General features: G+C 35.2%; 2 protein-coding genes across 2 annotated transcripts; both read right to left on the bottom strand.

Moving 5' to 3' along the window:
- Nucleotides 1-415: 415 nt before the first annotated feature.
- LOC126689350 (uncharacterized) lies at nucleotides 416-6,087 on the bottom strand. The gene is made up of 11 exons (XM_050384520.1): nucleotides 5,675-6,087; nucleotides 5,529-5,576; nucleotides 5,252-5,428; nucleotides 5,067-5,133; nucleotides 4,351-4,412; nucleotides 3,195-3,273; nucleotides 2,651-2,769; nucleotides 2,437-2,516; nucleotides 1,365-1,434; nucleotides 791-868; nucleotides 416-692 (listed from the first exon to the last, which is right to left on the bottom strand). Exons 1-11 carry the CDS (start codon nucleotides 5,942-5,944, stop codon nucleotides 621-623), a joined length of 1,122 nt encoding a protein of 373 aa, XP_050240477.1. The 5' UTR covers nucleotides 5,945-6,087; the 3' UTR covers nucleotides 416-620.
- Nucleotides 6,088-7,972: 1,885 nt separating this feature from the next.
- Nucleotides 7,973-18,264, bottom strand: LOC126689349 (protein phosphatase 2C 70). Its single transcript, XM_050384519.1, has 13 exons — nucleotides 18,021-18,264; nucleotides 16,704-16,893; nucleotides 16,408-16,581; nucleotides 16,113-16,288; nucleotides 15,857-16,015; nucleotides 14,813-14,956; nucleotides 14,666-14,727; nucleotides 10,558-10,693; nucleotides 9,746-9,840; nucleotides 9,180-9,295; nucleotides 8,963-9,092; nucleotides 8,313-8,367; nucleotides 7,973-8,187 (listed from the first exon to the last, which is right to left on the bottom strand). Exons 1-13 carry the CDS (start codon nucleotides 18,171-18,173, stop codon nucleotides 8,035-8,037), a joined length of 1,743 nt encoding a protein of 580 aa, XP_050240476.1. The 5' UTR covers nucleotides 18,174-18,264; the 3' UTR covers nucleotides 7,973-8,034.
- Nucleotides 18,265-18,949: the final 685 nt, after the last annotated feature.

The following is an 18,949-nucleotide window of genomic DNA, read 5'->3' as shown; positions in this document are numbered from 1 at the left end:
GCTTGTCAACTGCGAGTGCAATGTCCTAGAATTATTGGAAGAATTTGCCACCCATGACCACATTGTTGCTCCTCGCCATTAATGCACTCAAACTGAACCCACCCCTCCCCCACCACCTCACAAAAATCAAAATCAACCCTGGGCTCCAAGATAAAGAATAGGTAATAATAACAACATTGACAATTAATTGAATTGTTTGGTCTTAACTATAGTATGAAAATAAGTTTTCTAGATTAACATACAAGCATTTTAGTAACACTTCTGATGCCAAACGTTCTAAAATATAAATCTATAAGTGTTCTTAAGCCAGCAATTTTAAGCAGGGAAAGAAATTAAGAAAACATATTGTTACGGTACAACATTCCTGTACAGCTTAAACCAGTGTACATATCATAATTTAACATTTTTGGGAAAATATCTCAAAAAAGAAGCCTCGATTAATGGATAAAAATTGACTTAAGATGTCAGGGTAATTCCACCTTTGTAATTATTCATATGTATATTTCATACAGTCTACAACCAGATTTAATCTGGAACATGGTGACCAGATCGAGTACTTCCACCAAGTAAGACATTTGCCAAAATTCTGAATATGTAGCTGTTAGTTGACTCAAGGAAAATTAAACTTCCACTCTCTGCAATGCTCGGCTTATTGGCTCTTGGAAATACTGAAGAGATATAAGTATTGCTTCCTATCCATAAAGATGCAAATTGAGCAAAATTATGAATAATTAAAGAAGATTTTTTTTTTTTTTTTTGGGCAACTGAAAAATGGAGAATATACAAGTACCTCTGTTCGAATCGTTCGACTCCCCTGATGTGGACATGTGTTCAAGTACAAATCAAATACCTCCTGCGCATTTTTCCCCTGAAAGCAACATTAACAGCATTCAGTATTTTACCATATTCTCTTTTCCTCCTTTTGGCTGTTAAACACTTAAACTAGCAACAATAATTGTGGCTTGTCATGTAAAATTATAAAGGACAGAAATTTCAAGATAGTCCAGAACTCCATTACTAAATCTAATAACCAATGCCTTCCTCAATTCATTTTCTCATGCCAAATCAAGCATAAGTGGGTTAAATGTTACAATGGATACACAAATAAGAAAAGAACAAGTGCACAGTGAGATTAGACATTCTTTTAAGTCATAAGACAGGAGTATTAAAATCCCAGTCAGAAGCATTAAAGAGAAATAAAATCATGTTCTCTGTTTTCTATTTTCTATTTTACAGCTCTATTCAAGAAAGATCCATCTGAAAATATCTTGTTACCAAAATCCATTTGCACTTCCTGGAAATGTTTTCCCAAACAGGAAACCAAAAAGTGTCTACAGAAATTAACCTTTCATCTAGTAATATACCTTTAAATTATTGTCTTCCTCGATGCTCTCTTCCAACCCAGCAAGTCCACCAAAAGCAATCAATAGATGCCTAAAAATTATACATACAACAGATTAACAAGCATCAAGGGTAAATGCATTGAGTATGTATATATTATCATGATGTATACTTGAGTTCATATTGCTTCAAATCTAAAACTTTTGATGTTCTGAGAGATGGTTTTGTCATCTTTGATTCTCCAACTGCATATGTGGAGCTTAATTATGATTTAGAAAATGCTAAATTGAGGGTAAGGCTGTCTAAAAGCCACCTCTCCCATACCCTGCAGAAAACAGGAGACTAGGTACAACCAACAATTCTAATACGTATTATCCCTATTCCCTGCCTAGTTACTGCTTGATGCAATTTGGCTAATAAAATTCCCATTAAAAAAAAAAAAAATCTAAATTTGAATTGTATATGAAGTTGGGAAAAATGGGATGTTAAGAATACTACAAACCCAAACATAAACATAAAACAAGGAAATATGATGTACCCTTAAAAACAGACACTACTGAAAGCCACTCACTTATCAAATCAGATCATTCAATTGCTAAAAATGCCTACTAAACAGACACTACTAAAGTTGATTTTCTTACTCACCTCTCTCTAGTTTCCTGCTTAATATGATGAACATATAATATTGTAAAAGTGATTCTATTTTTAGCCTTCAAAAGGCATAGATATAGATTAGAGGTTATTAACTTAAGTCACTGAAATTTTTTCCATTGTCATCATGAGGCAGCCCACTAATTGAACTATAAATATACATATATCAACCAGTTTAAATTTTACAGACAGAGACATTAGTTCTAGTAACCAAAGAGCAGCTAGCCAAAGGAAGTCCTACAACAACTGACAAAAACACTTTTTTTTATTGATAATTAAACATGCACCCAGAAGGTCTTTGAACGACCTCTCCCTCCACTTTGCTCTTACAAGGAGAAAGTTTCACTGGGGCTAGAGCCCACTGGACTCAAAAACACTTTTTTTTTTTTTTTATTAAGTTATAAACAATCTTATTTACAGTCAAGACACCAAACAGAAACATACCTGAAAGTAGGTATGGTCAGATCTGATGAATTAACAATCAGACCATGCTCTGAGGTACCAATCAAATGGTCATAGCCACCCTGTGAATATAACATAAGTTGATAGAGAAAGGCCATCAATGAAGGGTTACCAAGAAATGATGCTAAAAAGAAAGGGGGAAAAGGGAAAAGATAAAAGAGGAAGAATCATGGTGTGGAAGAATGAGGATGAATACCTTGTATGGGCAATCCTTAAATACTGAACTCAGATTGGAAGCATATCGAACTCTATACCCCCAATACATTCCTGATTCTTCCCTAGGCTTGGAGGGTGAGGCAATTTCACGCGGTAAATCTAGATTAATGCAATTGTGGATCATAAACTTCAGTAATAACACAATTTTTTTCCCAATTACAGGAAGATGATGCATGAAGGCATAATAAAAATGAAACTTAAGGGAAAAATAAAAAGAGAAAAAGGATCATTGTATTCTAATGCAATGGCATATGGAACTCACCACCGATAATTTATCCAGATACCATAGCAGGTGGTGTGAATACAATGAATGCCAAAAACTTAACTACATTTTTTTTTTTAAATAAGTCAAACCAACTCAACTACAATTTAGTTCCAAGAAAATGAATAGGTTACACAAATGAAGGAAAAAGTTGAGACATGCAAAAGGAATTAAATGACCAATAAAAAGGGTCCACAACTTAGAAAACAAAATAATACGATCAAGAAACCACTTAGACCAGTTAGAAACATCTACTCATTACCAGTATCCAGGTTGCGATTGGTTCCCATAGCTACAGTAACTCTTGTTCCAGGTTCCACTACTTGATCAATAACAACATGCTGCATAAATACCAGTGAATCAATATTTCTTTTTTATTGAAAAGTTACATGTGCACCTAGTAGGTCATGAACCTCACCCTCCACCCTGTTCTTACCAGGAGAGGAGGCGCCATTTGAGGTAAAACTCATTGACATCAGTGAATCAATAAATGAACAATTTTTTGGAAAACATTGTATATCCTTTTATTTTATTTTATTGGGAAGTGAGGGAGAGGGGGGGGGGGGGATTATCCAATCTTCAAATGCAAAGTAAAAGTGGAATGTGCCAGCGAAGGAAGTCAGCACATATCTTCACTTGCCTATTTTAATTAGAAAAAAACAATATGTTTGGAAGCTATTGGCAACTATTGCTTTGCATATGTACTACAAGGATAATTTATCATGTTTTTATAGATGACATATTAACAAGATTTAAAGGTCAGTATACTATCTTGCCAGCAACCCAATGCTAATGGATAAAGACAGCAAAAAACTAAATGAGACATGGCAAACATACACAAACAACGCCCCTTGACCAGCCCACTCACCATAAATCAAACTCAACAAGCAATCCAAGTCGTTAATATGGGAGAAAAATTAGGAGGGAAAAAACAATTGGGACCATCACAGGAACAGTGGAAAGAGCAAATAGAACTATCTACTGAGGCACTTACATTCCACCGCACCTACAAACGAATGTGTACAGACACATGCACAGAGAGACGGAGAGAGAACTATGGTCTACTTTAAAAGAGTGTATTGACTTTCAAGTAAACTGGGAAGTAGACAGAACTGAACTTCAGGAATTAAATACAGATTAAGGTTACAGGATTACAGAACTCAATTTCTGAAACTCATGTGAGGTTATCATTTGTTTATCACTGCTGGATTCATTTGGCATGATCATAAATTAATAAGTTCATCAATTGTTTGCCATCACGAGTAACATGTTAGTCATTTGACATCCAGATACTAGATGATTGTGCCCATAAATTGATGTGTGGAATGATTTTTTCATACCTTTCTATACAAATTTATTTTAGAGGGGGAAATAACAATTGTACAAAACAGCTAACGCCAAGCAAAATTTGACTGTACCTTATGTAGACCCACATCAACAAGTGTTCCCGAGTCTGGAGATCTTTCTTTTAGTGTGACACCTGCAAAGTTATTTCAAGATATCAAAATTTCAGGCATACATCTAATACTATGGATTTTAAGGAAAAAAACAAGGTCATTGAAACTAACATTGTCAATAGTTTCAAGCTAGCCTTCCAAAATCTAGAAGAAAAACATCATACAACACAATCATGTAATGCACAATGTTCCCTCGATTAAGAGCAAACATTTTCAAGCTTGTTAAATTCATCTTAAGTAAAAGTCGAGAATTATAACATCCAATTCCATCCATCTTAAGCCACATCTTTGGTCAAATACTTCCAAGTTATCTCACATTTTTCTCTCCCTCTCTTTTATTTCTTCATCCAGAAGCTTTTTTTAAAATTGGTAAGTTACACACGCACACAATGCATCTTGAACCTATGACCTCACCTTCTACCTATAACTTATAACAGGAGGAGGTGCTAATTTAGCTAGAGCTCATTGGCATGACCGAACACACACCTATTCAAAGACTTTCACATTTCATACCATCTCGGTATGATACTCCACGTCTTTTTACCTCTGCAATACACTACTAATGCTGCGGGTATTTCTATGCATTGAAAGCCAAAGAGCTCACTAATTCACTATCAATCATCGAAAGTGTAACCACTCCCCTCAAAATTTACATTTTTAAACTAAATTATCATTACCTTCTCGATACGGAGCCCACTCATGCTTACGCAAATGATGCGGAGCATCAAGTGGTGGCAACACACCCTGCAAAAAAAAAAACATTACACAAAACAAACTTCAATCCACTACACACCAATACTCAACTAAACAAAATGCACTTCAATTTATCAACCAAAAAAAAAAAAAATCTGCATTTCAGTACCACAAATCTCAAGCTATTATGCTTTGGAAACAGAGCTCTCCTCAAATATTGAGGCGTCTCAAGATACCGCAAGATCCTAATAAGAAAAGGCGCGCCGGTTTCGTTCTCATCTGAACTATCCAATTCTTTAACACTGTAATCATTCACTGAATCACTCTTGTTATCAAACACCACCACCTGTTTGTTTACACAAATAATGACAACAATTGAATAATTTCTTTCATTGCAATCCAAAATACGAACAAATTAGAAGAAAAAAAATGCATAATCTTCCAACCTCATCGATTCGGAAAATCGTTGCGGCACGAGCAATCTGACCAGCCAACTTAGAAAAACAAAAAACAAATAAATAAATAAAAATAATATGATATATATATATATATATATATATATATATAGAGGGAGAGAGAGAGAGAGAGGTACGCGAGTGGCGAGTTCGAGGGATTGGGCGTTGTTGATGATGGAACCGGCGAGGGCTATGGTGACAGTGGGTATTTCCTTTGCTTCTTCTTCTTCGTGGTCGTTGTCTGCTTTGTTATGTTGTTTCTTTTGCTTTTTCTTCTTCTTCTTCTTCTCGCTATCGTGAGAGTCGCCATTAGCAACGAGCTCAACTTCATTTTGTGGTTGTGGTTGTGGTTCTGGTTGGGATTCGGATTCGGCTTCGGCTCTCGCTCTCTTTTTCTTCTTCGCCATTACTAATTAATGTGATGAGGTGTTTGAAGCTAGTAGAAAGTTAGAAACCGCGCCTAGTTTGCAAGGGTTTTGAGTTTCAGCTTGAGAGTGAAAGGGTTTAGGCCAAAGCTTATTTTCTTTGTTTATTTTGCCTAAAATTTTAAACTAGACGTTTCTCCAAAAAAAAAAAAAAAAAACTAGAAATTTTTTTAAAAGATATATATATATATATATAGGGTCATTAGGAATTATAAATGAGCAATAAAAATAAACCCTTTAAAACAAAGAATTACTAAATAAAAATCAAGCCGATCTCATAGCATTGGAAAGTAATAATAGATAATGAATTTTTTTTTTTTAAATATCTATTTTGATAAATATATAAATAAAAACTCAACTTTAACTAATGCATTTCTTGTACTCATTAATGAAAGTAGGACCCAAAAATACCAAACAAATTATTAGCTAGAATTGAAAATTTTCAAGCATGTACTTTTCAAGGTCATTTTGGCAATTGGCCAGTGCTTATTTTATTATCAAGTTGGGAAAATTATTAGGTGATTCTATGACATGGTACTCATACTCCTTACATTTATGACGGAATATACAGTGAATTTAATTAGTGAGATTTATCATAAATATGAGGGGAGGAACTACTACATCATCATGCTTTGGAGACATCTCATTACTTATCAAGTTGTATTGCAAAGATAAGGATGATAGAATTACAATTCGCTTGGCTTATGGGCTTTATTAGTATTAGTATTGAAATTAACTATCTTTGCAATTAAATTTAACACATCCACCAATCCTGCCTTGTTTTACTACATTTATTTCTGTTTACAGGACAATGTTATGTTACGGGCTGCAGATTAAGATGAAGCATATACATAGATTATAGAGAAACTAATAGATGTGTTGACCATCTAGCCTAGCTACAAAGCCTACAATGGGCGCTCAACTTTTATACCCTTTTGTATCTTCTGGCATTCTCCATGATCTATGTATTTTGATTACCTATGGAACATCCAACAAATTGTCAATTATAGAGTTGTGTAATATATAATGTGATGTACCATTTTATGTCTACTAATTTGGTCCTCTAATTCAATTTTATCCTTCGACTATTAATTGTGTTTATTTAAGCTCTCGAGTAATAGTTTTGCAATATACACTCAACTTTCAAAGTTTAATCAATTTCATTCTTAAATATCGTTCTCATTTAAATTTTATCAAAAGGTAATAAATGTAACAAATACTACATTAAAAAGATTTTTATTAGACAATGTAAAAATTAATCATTTCAATTATAATTCATTAAAATTTAAATGGAGAGGGATCCCTATACCCTATGATATTATTTACTTTATTTTAAAAGTTGCGAGACATTTTAAAATTTTAAATCAACACAATTAATAGTTGAGAAATCAAACTGAACTTTTTGACTTTATCATGTAGCTGGAGGACCAAATTAGTAATTCGACCCCAAAAAAAGAATCAGTATGGGAAAATAGAAGAAAATTTTACTCCAACATGCGAAGGCCAAGGACTATCCTGATTAACTAACCAAAATTTTAAATAGCACTAGCAATGTAAAAGCCTAAAAGGTTATTCTTCCCTTTTTTCTTATCTGGCTTTAAGTACATAACAGCAACCTCAAATATCATTCTTTCATGTTTCTCTCGTTCTAACTTGCATTATAGCTTCACCTCAATTGCCAAATGGTTAATCATTCCAAGTAAGTTCTTGTCTCTGAGATAGTCTCTCAGAAAAAACCATCTTGTGCAATGGAGATATCTCGGATCAAGGACCACTTTGTCCCTCATGACACCAATTTCTTCCTCTCACAGCACCATAGGAGTCTGCTTGTAAACCATGATTCTAGGTTCAGTTCAAGCTTTCCACGTTTGCTTAGGCTTACTTCCATTGCCATCTGCACCATACATCTTGAAGCAGCTTCTTACTCTTCTAGTACTAAGGAGCCAGACCAGATATACATCTATATTTGGGTGGATATTACTTGAAAGAAGAGAATAGATGGTACAGCACTTCAAAAAACAAAAGAAAACAAATATAATCATTACTGAAACACTAAAACCTTTTGATTCAAATCAAGATTCAACTTTACATGAGCTTCTATTGGTATCAAAATCTAAGAAAACTATAGAAGTGTTATCCTTTGTACGCAATGTTCTAGCCTCACTCAACAAATAATTAGCAATCTTCTCTGCTGAACTCTCATCTGTTGAGTATCTCTCCCTTGTCTGTCAAGAACAGAAATTTATAGATATATTTAAATGACTTGGGTGATAATACCTGAAGAAACTTTAAATCTTTTTTTTTAAAGTCATAATCCACAGAAACTTTAAATCATGTAACAAGATAATACCTGAAGGACTAGTTGTATTGCCCTCTTTGCACCAATGACATCCCAGAACCCATCACTGTGATTTTATTACAATCCAGTTACATTTCCAAAATTTTCATAATTATTAAATATATATATATATATATATATACAAAATAGGCTATCATTGAGAGAGAAAAATATATAAGATCACTTTTTATAAAGTACTTTGAAATGAAAAGGGATTTGTTCAAGAGAAGGAAACAACTAATATGATGATCACATTCAAATAAATCTTTTTTTAGTCAGTGAGTTACACGCTCAAAAGGTGGGTCTTAAATGCATAACCTTGCCCTGTACCTTACTCTTAAAAGGGAGGGAGTGCCATTTGAGCTAATCCTCATTGGCCATGAAAATTTAATATCCAAAATAAGGCCATCAGTTGGATCAGCCAACAATGAGCTGAATCAGGAACTAAGGCATAAATTATCATAGAGACAATTATTGTCAAAACTGAAGCCAATGAGATCTGCCTCAAATGACACTTCCTCCTCCCACAAGAATAAGTGGAGGGTGAGGTCATTGGTTCAAAACCCATTGGGTGTGTGTGTAACTTACCAATATAAAAATTTATTGCTGAAACTGACGCAGTGCACAAGAATTACAAAGACAAGGATCAGAAGCACAATAACCTGGCCAGTAGTGCAAACGTCCCACTAGCTTGATTGATATGTACAACTTGACTTATATAAGGCATTGAACTGAAGCGGGAATCCTGCTGTTTAAGAAATTTGTCTCCAAGCATTCGGCCAAGGTTCAAACCTGAACCAGGGAAGAAAAAAACCTTGAGCAACTAACCATTACTTATTTATGTAATTGACAAAAAAGTTGAAGTAATTTTGCCATTACCACAGAGACGAGTTTCCCCATCTCTCAATGGTTCTCCTGTTTCTTCAATTCGAAGTCTTTCAGAATAACTAGTTATTCTATGGTCTTCGGTCATCTTAATCTGTTTTCCATCAACACTGCCAAACAACGGGAAAAAAATTATACAAGAGGCAGAGACAAACACAACATGACAAAATCACAAGCAAAAAAATTTCAACAGTAATACATGTAATGTTATGTGTGGATGCTAGTCATTGTAATATAAGAAGATAACATCTAACGATAATATGATGTGATTGTTAAGATGTTAAGTTGATAACCACCAATGTCCAGTTATATTCTACCACATTCAAATTAAACATTTCATTTCAGAAAAGAATGGATATATAAATTCAACAGGTCCTTGTCATAAAAATAGCAAAAATCATAGTGACCATATTAACCATTCCAAAGAAGATAAAAGCCAAAGACCCCTAACTTCCATGCTTGCCTACCAAATTCCCTATCCAATACACTAGCATACAAGTTTTGATCATATGTTTACCTAACAACCCTATGCATGAAATAATGACAACATGAACACATACTTCATAACACAAGCTGAATCCCCAACATTTGCACATTGCGCAAAGAAATTTTCATCACCATCAGTCCATACCAGAAGCACCGTTGCAGTACAACCCTGTAACGAATTGATTATTATGAAGTGCAAACCACAACCTTAAATTAATAACAAAACAAACATTTAAAAGGAAGATGGAATAATCCTTTTTACGCAAGGTGTGGTCACCAAATAAAAAATACCAATCGAATGAAGCCTACAGTTTATCATGCAGTTAAATAGTTAGATCCATTATCCAAGTTGCTACTGCAATTAAATATCATATCACACTAATGAAAAAAGGAAACAAAATAGAGTAGCTAACATCACATAAATCTACAGAAGGGGTACCTTTTTTCTTTTTTGTCTTTTTCTCTTGTATAGAAAGATCTCTCTCGCTCTCTCACACACACTCCAGGTGAAATAAGTTTATAGCCATCTAGGTGCATGCATATGCACAGATTCAATTCCTTATGATATGCATTTGAAACAAGTTCTTGCTAATGGTAAAAGGAGAGCTTTGAATGTAAGGGCTGTTCTTATTTTTACCAAAAGGATTTGAATCCCCTGGCCTCCCCCCCAAAAAAAAAAATCTCAGTTAATGTTCTTATTATTAATTATTATTTTTTAAAGAGAAGTAGCATATTTCTTCTATCTGCTTACCAACTTCTACGCAAGCATGATGGCTGAAATTTGCGACTCTCTATAACATCAAAACACTTGACAGCTAGGTTACTGCAAAATGTTTAGCCAAACAGAAGGAAAATTAAATTTGACTACAGGAGAACAAGAAAATACCTCATAATTATGATTCATGCATGCTTCTGTCTGAGAGAATGCATCCCTCAGAACATCGGAAGCATCACGTAGTGATAAAATCCTCTCTCTTTTTAGTGAATCCGACAAAATATCAGCAACCTTCTCAGGTAAAATTCTGTAGAAGAAAATTATTAACAGTCATTACTAAAGTATTGGACAACAGCCAAGTACCACAAAAGCATAACATCTTGATGCACAATATTGAAAAGCAAGAGCAGGGGCGGACTAATTTTTGAGAGGTGGGGGGGGGGGGGGAATTTGAAGAATTGCATCTCAAAGGGCATCATATGTGAGGGCAAAGGATTGTTTCAGATTCACAATCTTCAAAACCCATCATATTTTGAACCTAACCCAATCCCCCAACCACAGATTGTTGCAATGTCAAGTCAGTTTTTGCTGTTCGCAAATATGCCCAGGTTCAAACAGATATTCAGAAAATGCATAACTCTGCAGTAGCTTTCACTCTCTCTCTGTAACATTTATGCATGTATGTATATGTATTTATGCATGTGTGTCCCGACATTTTTTCTTATTCAAACAGATGGCCAGAAATTTTCGAAAAGTAAGATGCATGATGGCCTACTATGAGATGTGGCAAGGATCAATTCAAAGAGGAGGTTCTTTTATGGTCTGGTGCTGATCACAGCCAACCCTAGGGGCCGAACCATGGTGGTTTTCCTCTGCTTGGTGCTGAATCCTAGTGTCCATGCTTCTTCTTTTTTTTTTTATAGGTAATCAGAAAACTTATATTAAAGAGGGAAAATAATAAATGAGAATTACAAGATGTTCATGATGATGAACAACAACACGACACAACACAACAGCAACACAGCACAACACAACAGCAAGAGAGAAGTCAGGAAACTAAGCTAAGGGAAGGCATAAACTCAAAGAGAGAAGAACACTCAGTAAAACCCCAACAACGAGACCACTCCATTAGACTGTGTTGGCATAAAATCTTTAACTCCAACGTTTTCTCTTTATCTTCAAAAGATCGACGATTTCGCTCCAACCACACAATCCACATTAAGCACCCTGGAACCAAATTCCAAATCTCCGAATTATGCTTCCCAAACCATTGATGCCAGCTAGATAACAAACCCGCCAACGAACCTGGCATAACCCAATGAATACCAAAAGCCTAAAGCAAGAAAGCCCATAGGGAATCAGTAACAGGACAATGAAGAAGAAAGTGGTCTACCAACTCCCCATCACAGTAACACATACAACACCAATTAGCCAAAGGGCGACCCTTAAGCATTAGATTATCCAAAGTGAGCATCCGATCATGTGCAGCAGTCCACAGAAAGAACGCCACACACTTAGGAATCTTTGGTTTCCAAACACCCTTCCAAGGAAATAAAGAATTCGAGGCACCCCGAATCTCATGGTAGTAAGACCGGGTGTCGAACTTTCCATCCCCTTTTAGCCGCCAGCAAAGAGTATCTCTCCTATCATCCCAAGGAATTCGAGGTTGGATAAGCTGAAATAGAGAATAAGAAATAGCCAAATCCCAATCTTCAAACACTCTATAAAACCTTAAATTCCACACTCTAACAGTACCCCCTTCTAGAGCCCACAAAACCTCAGAGATGCAAGCATCCTTGATCGCTGAACATGCATAAAGCTCAGGATAGCGATCTTTTAAAGAATTCTCACCAATCCACCTATCATGCCAAAAGCGGATACCAGTTCCATCACCCACTGCAAAGGACAAATGCTTAGAAAAGCTCTCCCACCCTTCATTAATGCTTCTCCAAAGACCACACCCATGAGCCCTCCTGCAGACTTTAGTGCACCACCCCCCTTGACCCTCACCATATTTTGTGGAGATAACTCTCTGCCAAAGATGGGTAGCTTCATGACCAAATCTCCACAGCCAATTCCCTAAACGCGCTTGATTAAATGACAGCACACTTCTTATCCCCAAACCGCCCCTCTCAATGGGAGAACACACCTTATCCCAAGCCACCAACGGATACTTGAAACTACCCTTAGAAGACCCACCTAGAAAATTCCTCTGAATACTTTCCAATCTAGCTGTCACAGCTTCAGGAATAGTAAAGAGAGATAAAAAGTACGTAGGGAGACTTGATAGAGTACTCTTTATTAGCATGAGCCTACCACCTTTAGATAAATAGAGACGCTTCCACACAGATAGCTTCTTCTCCATTTTCTCCAAAATAAGATTCCATATCGCAGTTGACTTAAAAGAAGTTCCCAACGGCATCCCCAAATATTTCATAGGCACCCTGCCCACTCTACATAGAAGAATATTAGCCAAAGCAACTATATTATTCACCTCCCCAACAAGAACGATCTCACTTTTCCCAATATTGACCTTCAACCCTGTAAAAACCTAAAAACAAGACAACAACCTTATGGGTAGCAACTGTTCCCTAGAGGCATCACAAAATAAGATAGTGTCATCAGCAAATAAAAGATGGGAAATACGCACACCAACAACGTTCACATCTCCCACATGGAATCCCTGAAAAAGATTACACTCTTCTGTCTTCTTCAAGAGTCTACTTAGAACCTCCATTATCAAAAGAAACAATAGCGGGGATAGTGGATACCCTTGTCTCAATCCACGCGAGCATCCAAAAAAACCTTCAGGAGATCCATTTACCAGGACAGAAAAACGGACAGACGTAACACAAGCCTTAATCCACCCCCTCCATTTCATCCCAAAACCCATCCGGTCCAACAAATAAAACAAGGCCTTCCAATTCACATAGTCATAAGCTTTTTCAATATCAAGCTTGCATACCACCCCTGGACTTCTGCTCTTCAACCTGCTATCCAGGCATTCATTTGCAATAAGCACTGAATCCAAAATCTGCCTTCCGCCAACAAACGCATTTTGAGTCTCAGATATAAGCTTGTCCAAAACCATCCTCAACCTATTAGCCAACACCTTAGACAACAGCTTGTACATGCTACTCACCAAACTGATGGGACGAAAATCCTTGATGTTAACGGCATTACACTTCTTAGGAATTAAATTGATAAACGAAGCATTCATAGACTTTTCAAACCCAGAGTGTCGGTGAAAATGAGCGAAAAAATCCATAACATCCTTTTCCACCACACTCCAACAAATGTGGAAAAAAGCTATGGTGAAACCATCAGGACTAGGGGCTTTATCCCCCTCCATCTCCCTTAAAACCTGGGTGACTTCCTCCTTCTTGAACTCCTTCTCTAATGATAATTGCTCACCCTCTTCGATACAAGCAAAATCTAATCCATCCATAGTGGGATGCCCCACCTCAGTTTTCTTAAACAGTCCTTGATAGAAAAGAACTAACTGAGAGCGAACATCAAGCTCATCCTCATAAAGAATACCATCCATCTCAATCCTTTTAATTTGATTAGCATTTCTATGAGAGTTTGCTAATTTGTGAAAGAACCGAGTATTGTTATCGCCCTCCTTCAAATACAAGGCCCGAGACTTTTGCCTCCAGGAAATCTCCTCAAGAGAAGCCAACTGATCTATGTCACCTTTGATTTGTAGACGACGGATTTGATCCTCGTCTGAAAGACCCACCAACTTCTTTCTCGCATCTAAACCCATAAGCTCAGTCAGCAAGTTCTTCTTTCTGAAAGCCAAATCACCAAACTCCTCCCTGTTCCATTTTTTAAAATCTGCTTTCAAAGCCTTCAATTTTTGAGCCAATATGAAGCTTGGAGAGCCCGCAAAACTGTACCCATCCCACCAATGCTTTACTCTATCAACAAAACCCTCTACTTACAACCACATATTTTCAAACTTAAAGGCACTTCGACCACGCTGAAGTGTGTATGGATAACATAATTCCTTTGACATGAATTACATTCCTAACCATTTGAAGTTGTATACACCAGTAATTGAGTATAAAATCAAGTTCCTCAGGCTTCCATAATCACATCAATAACTTAAACACAAAGTATGAAGCAATAACTTAAAAACTTGACGTGCTGAGTAGGGGAAAAAAGCCACAAATTGCTCTATTATCTAACAATAATGCAATTTCTCAAAGAGGCAGATGACAGAGTTCATAATGCACAGTAACATAGAACATTTAAGATGAAGTAAAAAACTAACTTGCTAGCATATTTGGCAGCTCCTGCTCCACCATGTCCATCACAGATGCCAAACAAACCAAACTGCAAGGTGTGCATTTACGTTAGTATAGCTATATCAGGTAGATGTAAAGGATCTTCATTGAAGTAAACACAATAACTCCAAAACCTTGTCAACACCAGGAAGAGGCCATTGATAATAGCACACATCTTCCATTGGAAGCTTCTTTCCTCCTCTACGCACAGCCATTGGATCCGATGCCACACCAACTCCAAAGGGGATCTGAGACTCAGTTTGAGACGTAATGTGAACCTGATACAGTATATATCAGGTACTGATTAAAAAAGGGTAGCAATTGTGGCATTAATTACATTTTAAAATAACATAACAAAGCATTAATTATACTTCAAAAAATAATTAAATTACTTTCCTCTTTCACAGTATCATCACACAAGAAATTTAACATACTACATATAATATATAACAAACAGAGTCCAATCAAGCCATCCATTACGTAAGTAAATTTCTTAAATCATGTCCTTAATTTTTCTTTTATACACACACACATAAAGAGAATGAAGTACAGACCTTATTAAAGGCTGGAATAGAAGCTCTAAAAACATAGATAAGTATAACAACCCAACATCATTAGCTAGACTCATTTTTCTTATTTGTCAAAACTATTATTTTTCCCTTAGTATATGAAGCTTCAAAATGTCTCTTATGTTTTAACTTTAGCTCAGTGTTTCTCATAAAATTGAATTAAGTCTCAAAAAATTTAGCAGAAAAGGAATTTAAAGAAAGAGAAAAGGTGATCGCTGCAAAAGGCAAGATTAAGAATATTTCAAATGTTAGACTTTACAATGTGTCTGAATAATTCTTCAATAATTTAGAAAGTTTGTACTCCAATATTCAAATTGAAAACAAGCACACAAAATTCTATAATAAAGACCATGTAAATAAAAAAAGATAATTCAATTAGTTATACCAAAAAAAAATTATCAAAGTATCTTTCCCATATGCAAGAACTTTTTGCCCCTAGACAATATTCAATAAGCCAAAACAGCATATCAATTCTCTCCTTTCATGTACAGTCCAGTACTCCAGTTCATTGTTAACATAATTATATTTATCTAGAAAATCAATCACTATTCCATAGAATCAGAAATGAAAACTACAGTTGTAACTTGAAACAGGATGACATTAACTTACATATAATTTGGAGGTTGTGCCAAGAGTTATTACATTTCCACTTGCAAGCTCTATTGGGTCACCCCAATGTCGACTACCAGAATCAGGATGGTTGATTGACTGTGAATTTAAAAGTGTTCCATTTAGGCTACCCATGTCTATAAGTTCCCACTTCATTTTCTGAAACCAATAATGTAATTATACAATGATTAGCATAACATATACATCATAGAAGCAAAGTGGAAACAAAGTGGTAATAGTTATCATGTAGGTTTACATTCGAATTCCAGTTTATCATTGCATGCTTTCCTGACACCTCTGAATCCTTCAATAATAAATCACTTGGAGAAACCCTTCCAAGGGTCAGTGGAAGCCTAGATGTATTTGTTGACTGTACAGAACAACGAAGCCCACGAGATGGACCAGAGATAACCTCCAGGGTGAGGCAGCTTCCTGCACTTCTAACAGAAAGATATGATGACATGTTTTTCATACTTGGCCAATTACAAGAGATATAGAAATTAAACTTTTCATACAAGTGAAAGAGTTAAAAAAAAAAAAAAAAAAATTACTTTGATCTAGAATATCCTTGATCACAAACTCTTGAAATTTTTCATCTTCTAAACTCTGTCTACCATATTTTTGGATTTCCGATATTTGGTCTGTTGAGAAAGGGCGCCTAAGTGTCTGACCAAACAATAAATCTTCCGGAGGATCAGAGATTACATCTACACCCAAGCTATCACCTGGAAAGAGTAAAGAATACAATTTCGCTTTTGCTGAGGACTTAGAAGTGGGAGAGCAACTAAAGCATAACTACTAATTTAATATTGTTAAAAAGTGATACAGAGAAGGAAACATTGAATACCTTGAGTTGTATGGTGAGATACAGTGGGAAGCCTTTGTTTATAAAGGCGTCCATAAGTCCGAGGTGAACGGAAATGCCCTTCATTTTGAAGACTTGCTCCCTCCAGATCATAATCAATTCGCAATTCATTGCTTTGGTTTCGGATAAGATCCTCATCGTCTGAAACAAGGGGCCTATCTAGATCATCAACCTACCAAAGAAATAATCACAAGAAGTGAACAACATGAGAAGTTAATGGTTTTTTTTTTTTCGCTCTCTTTTTTGAATTATAAATCATATGCCCAAAAGGAAGCATGCTAAAATAAGCAGGTTTATAAACATTAACCACCACCGGAAATACAAGGAAATTTATTAAGAGTTGCACACAAATCCATAATTTCACTTTTATGCAATGATATCAAAGTTTAAGACTAAGTTACTTGCCTTCAAAATCAACGCGAACTTTCCAATCCTACCATAGAAAATTCACTTAGCACTCAGCTAAGAGGACAACTCAAAAACCCATTAATTGTATTTATAACATTGACAGGTGTATGATATAAATCTCAAAAATAACATCGAAATTATATAAGCTGTGATCATCCTTTCCCAACCAAAAAAAAAAAAAAATTATATTAAGGAATACACGTTCACATAACCAAAACTTGCATACAAAATCCCCCCCCCCCCAAACCCCAAAAAAAATCATAAATTAATCCCAAATTTTTCAGGTCGGCTATGGATCCTCAACAGATTAGTTAGGATCAGCCACATGACCCGTCCCAATTTAATATTTCTACTAATGTGTTTATGGTCTTCCTCAACCTTTTTTCGTTTCATCCAAAAAACTAAGAGAATCACCAAAGTTTGCACTTTTGGACAGTTAAAAGAGTTCCTCAGCTCCACTAAGCAAACCAAGTGATCAAACTAATGTAACAGTCCAATTGCCATGAGTTGGCTCAAGCACCAATCTCAACTCAATATTTCCAACATACCCAAGATACCAAATGACCACGATCCAATAATTTCACAGCTCAAAACAACATCAAAAACCTAACAATTCAACACAAAACCCTAAAAAAAAAAAATTGCTCACACACTGATCACTCCAACAAAAACACATCAACACATCACGAAACAAAAACTAAAACCCTAAGAAACAAAAAATGCAACGAATGTGAGTCATCCACCAAAAATTCTCAAAAAAAAAAAAAATTTATTTTTTTCCCCGAATCTTATTATTTTCTCAGCAACCAAACAGAGCATTGCACAAAGATCAAAAACTCTAAACCTTTTTTTGAGGTAGCAAAAAAAAAAAAAGAAAAAATCCCACAATACCTTGATTGTGCGAGAGCGAGTAGAAGAGGCAGAGAGAAAAAAACGCCATGGCTTGAAGAAGAGAAGGATAAGGAGAAAGATGAGAAGAAGCATAACTACAACAACTACAACAACAATCACAACGACGACAACATTGCTCTCTACCATCGCCATCGTCTACGCTCTCTCTCTCTCTCTCTTCCCCCACGGATAGATAGATAAAATCAAATTGTTAATCAAGTGTTTTTGGGCTTTGCTTGCGACAACCTCGCTCTACGCTTTGAAATGGTCGCACTTTATTTTTATTTTTATTTTTTTTAATTAATTTAATTTAATCAGAAAGTTTTTAGTCTCGTTCATTAATTAGGGGGTGGCATTTTCTTGGTTTTGGTGTACTCTAGATTGTGATGTGTAATATAATTAATTATTAGTTAAACTATTACAAATTTTTTTTTTTTTTGGCCGACTTTCTGGAATTTCTGGCCATTTGGCTTACTTAAAATTCACAACTATTAATTTAAACTCTTAATTTTTTTTTGGGTCCTAAATTCATTTTTTAATGTCATAATCTATTAATCTATTAAAAAAAATAGTGATATTATGAATATTGAAAATTTTAATTTTAAAAAAAGAGAAAACTTAAGCCTTAAGATATTTGTTAGAATACAATTTTAAAAAAGTTTTTATAGATTAAAAAAAGCAATATTTCCAACTTTTCTTAAAAATTATATAAAACTTTCCTTAAATAAGGATACCCATTAACATGACTTAAAAAATAATTCAAATTTATTTATTTATTAGTTGATTGAAATTTGAAACCATTAATTATATTTTTTGTCACTTTAAATCATAAATTTTACGTAAAATTGTATAATTTGTATTTTTTTTTTTTTTGAGATTAGAGGTCATCCAATTTAGATTAAGTTTTGATTTGTTTTGTTGTTGAGTGT

The sequence above is a fragment of the Quercus robur genome, chromosome 6, assembly GCF_932294415.1.
Source record: "Quercus robur chromosome 6, dhQueRobu3.1, whole genome shotgun sequence".
Lineage (NCBI taxonomy): Eukaryota > Viridiplantae > Streptophyta > Magnoliopsida > Fagales > Fagaceae > Quercus > Quercus robur.
This window is presented reverse-complemented; position numbering and strand designations above follow the sequence as displayed.

Excerpts from the sequence above, each read along its gene's own strand:
- LOC126689350 (XM_050384520.1), bottom strand. The coding sequence starts at position 5,944 with ATGGCGAAGAAGAAAAAGAGAGCGAGAGCCGAAGCCGAATCCGAATCC. Across the intron at positions 5,134-5,251 it reads ATAATAGCTTGAGATTTGTG|GGTGTGTTGCCACCACTTGA; the intron begins GTACTGAAATGC and ends TTTTTTTTGCAG. Across the intron at positions 2,770-3,194 it reads CAATCGCAACCTGGATACTG|ATTTACCGCGTGAAATTGCC; the intron begins GTAATGAGTAGA and ends GCATTAATCTAG.
- LOC126689349 (XM_050384519.1), bottom strand. The coding sequence starts at position 18,173 with ATGGCGATGGTAGAGAGCAATGTTGTCGTCGTTGTGATTGTTGTTGTA. Across the intron at positions 9,093-9,179 it reads TGGGGAAACTCGTCTCTGTG|GTTTGAACCTTGGCCGAATG; the intron begins GTAATGGCAAAA and ends TCCCTGGTTCAG. Across the intron at positions 8,368-8,962 it reads ACGTTTGCACTACTGGCCAG|TGATGGGTTCTGGGATGTCA; the intron begins GTTATTGTGCTT and ends ATAAAATCACAG.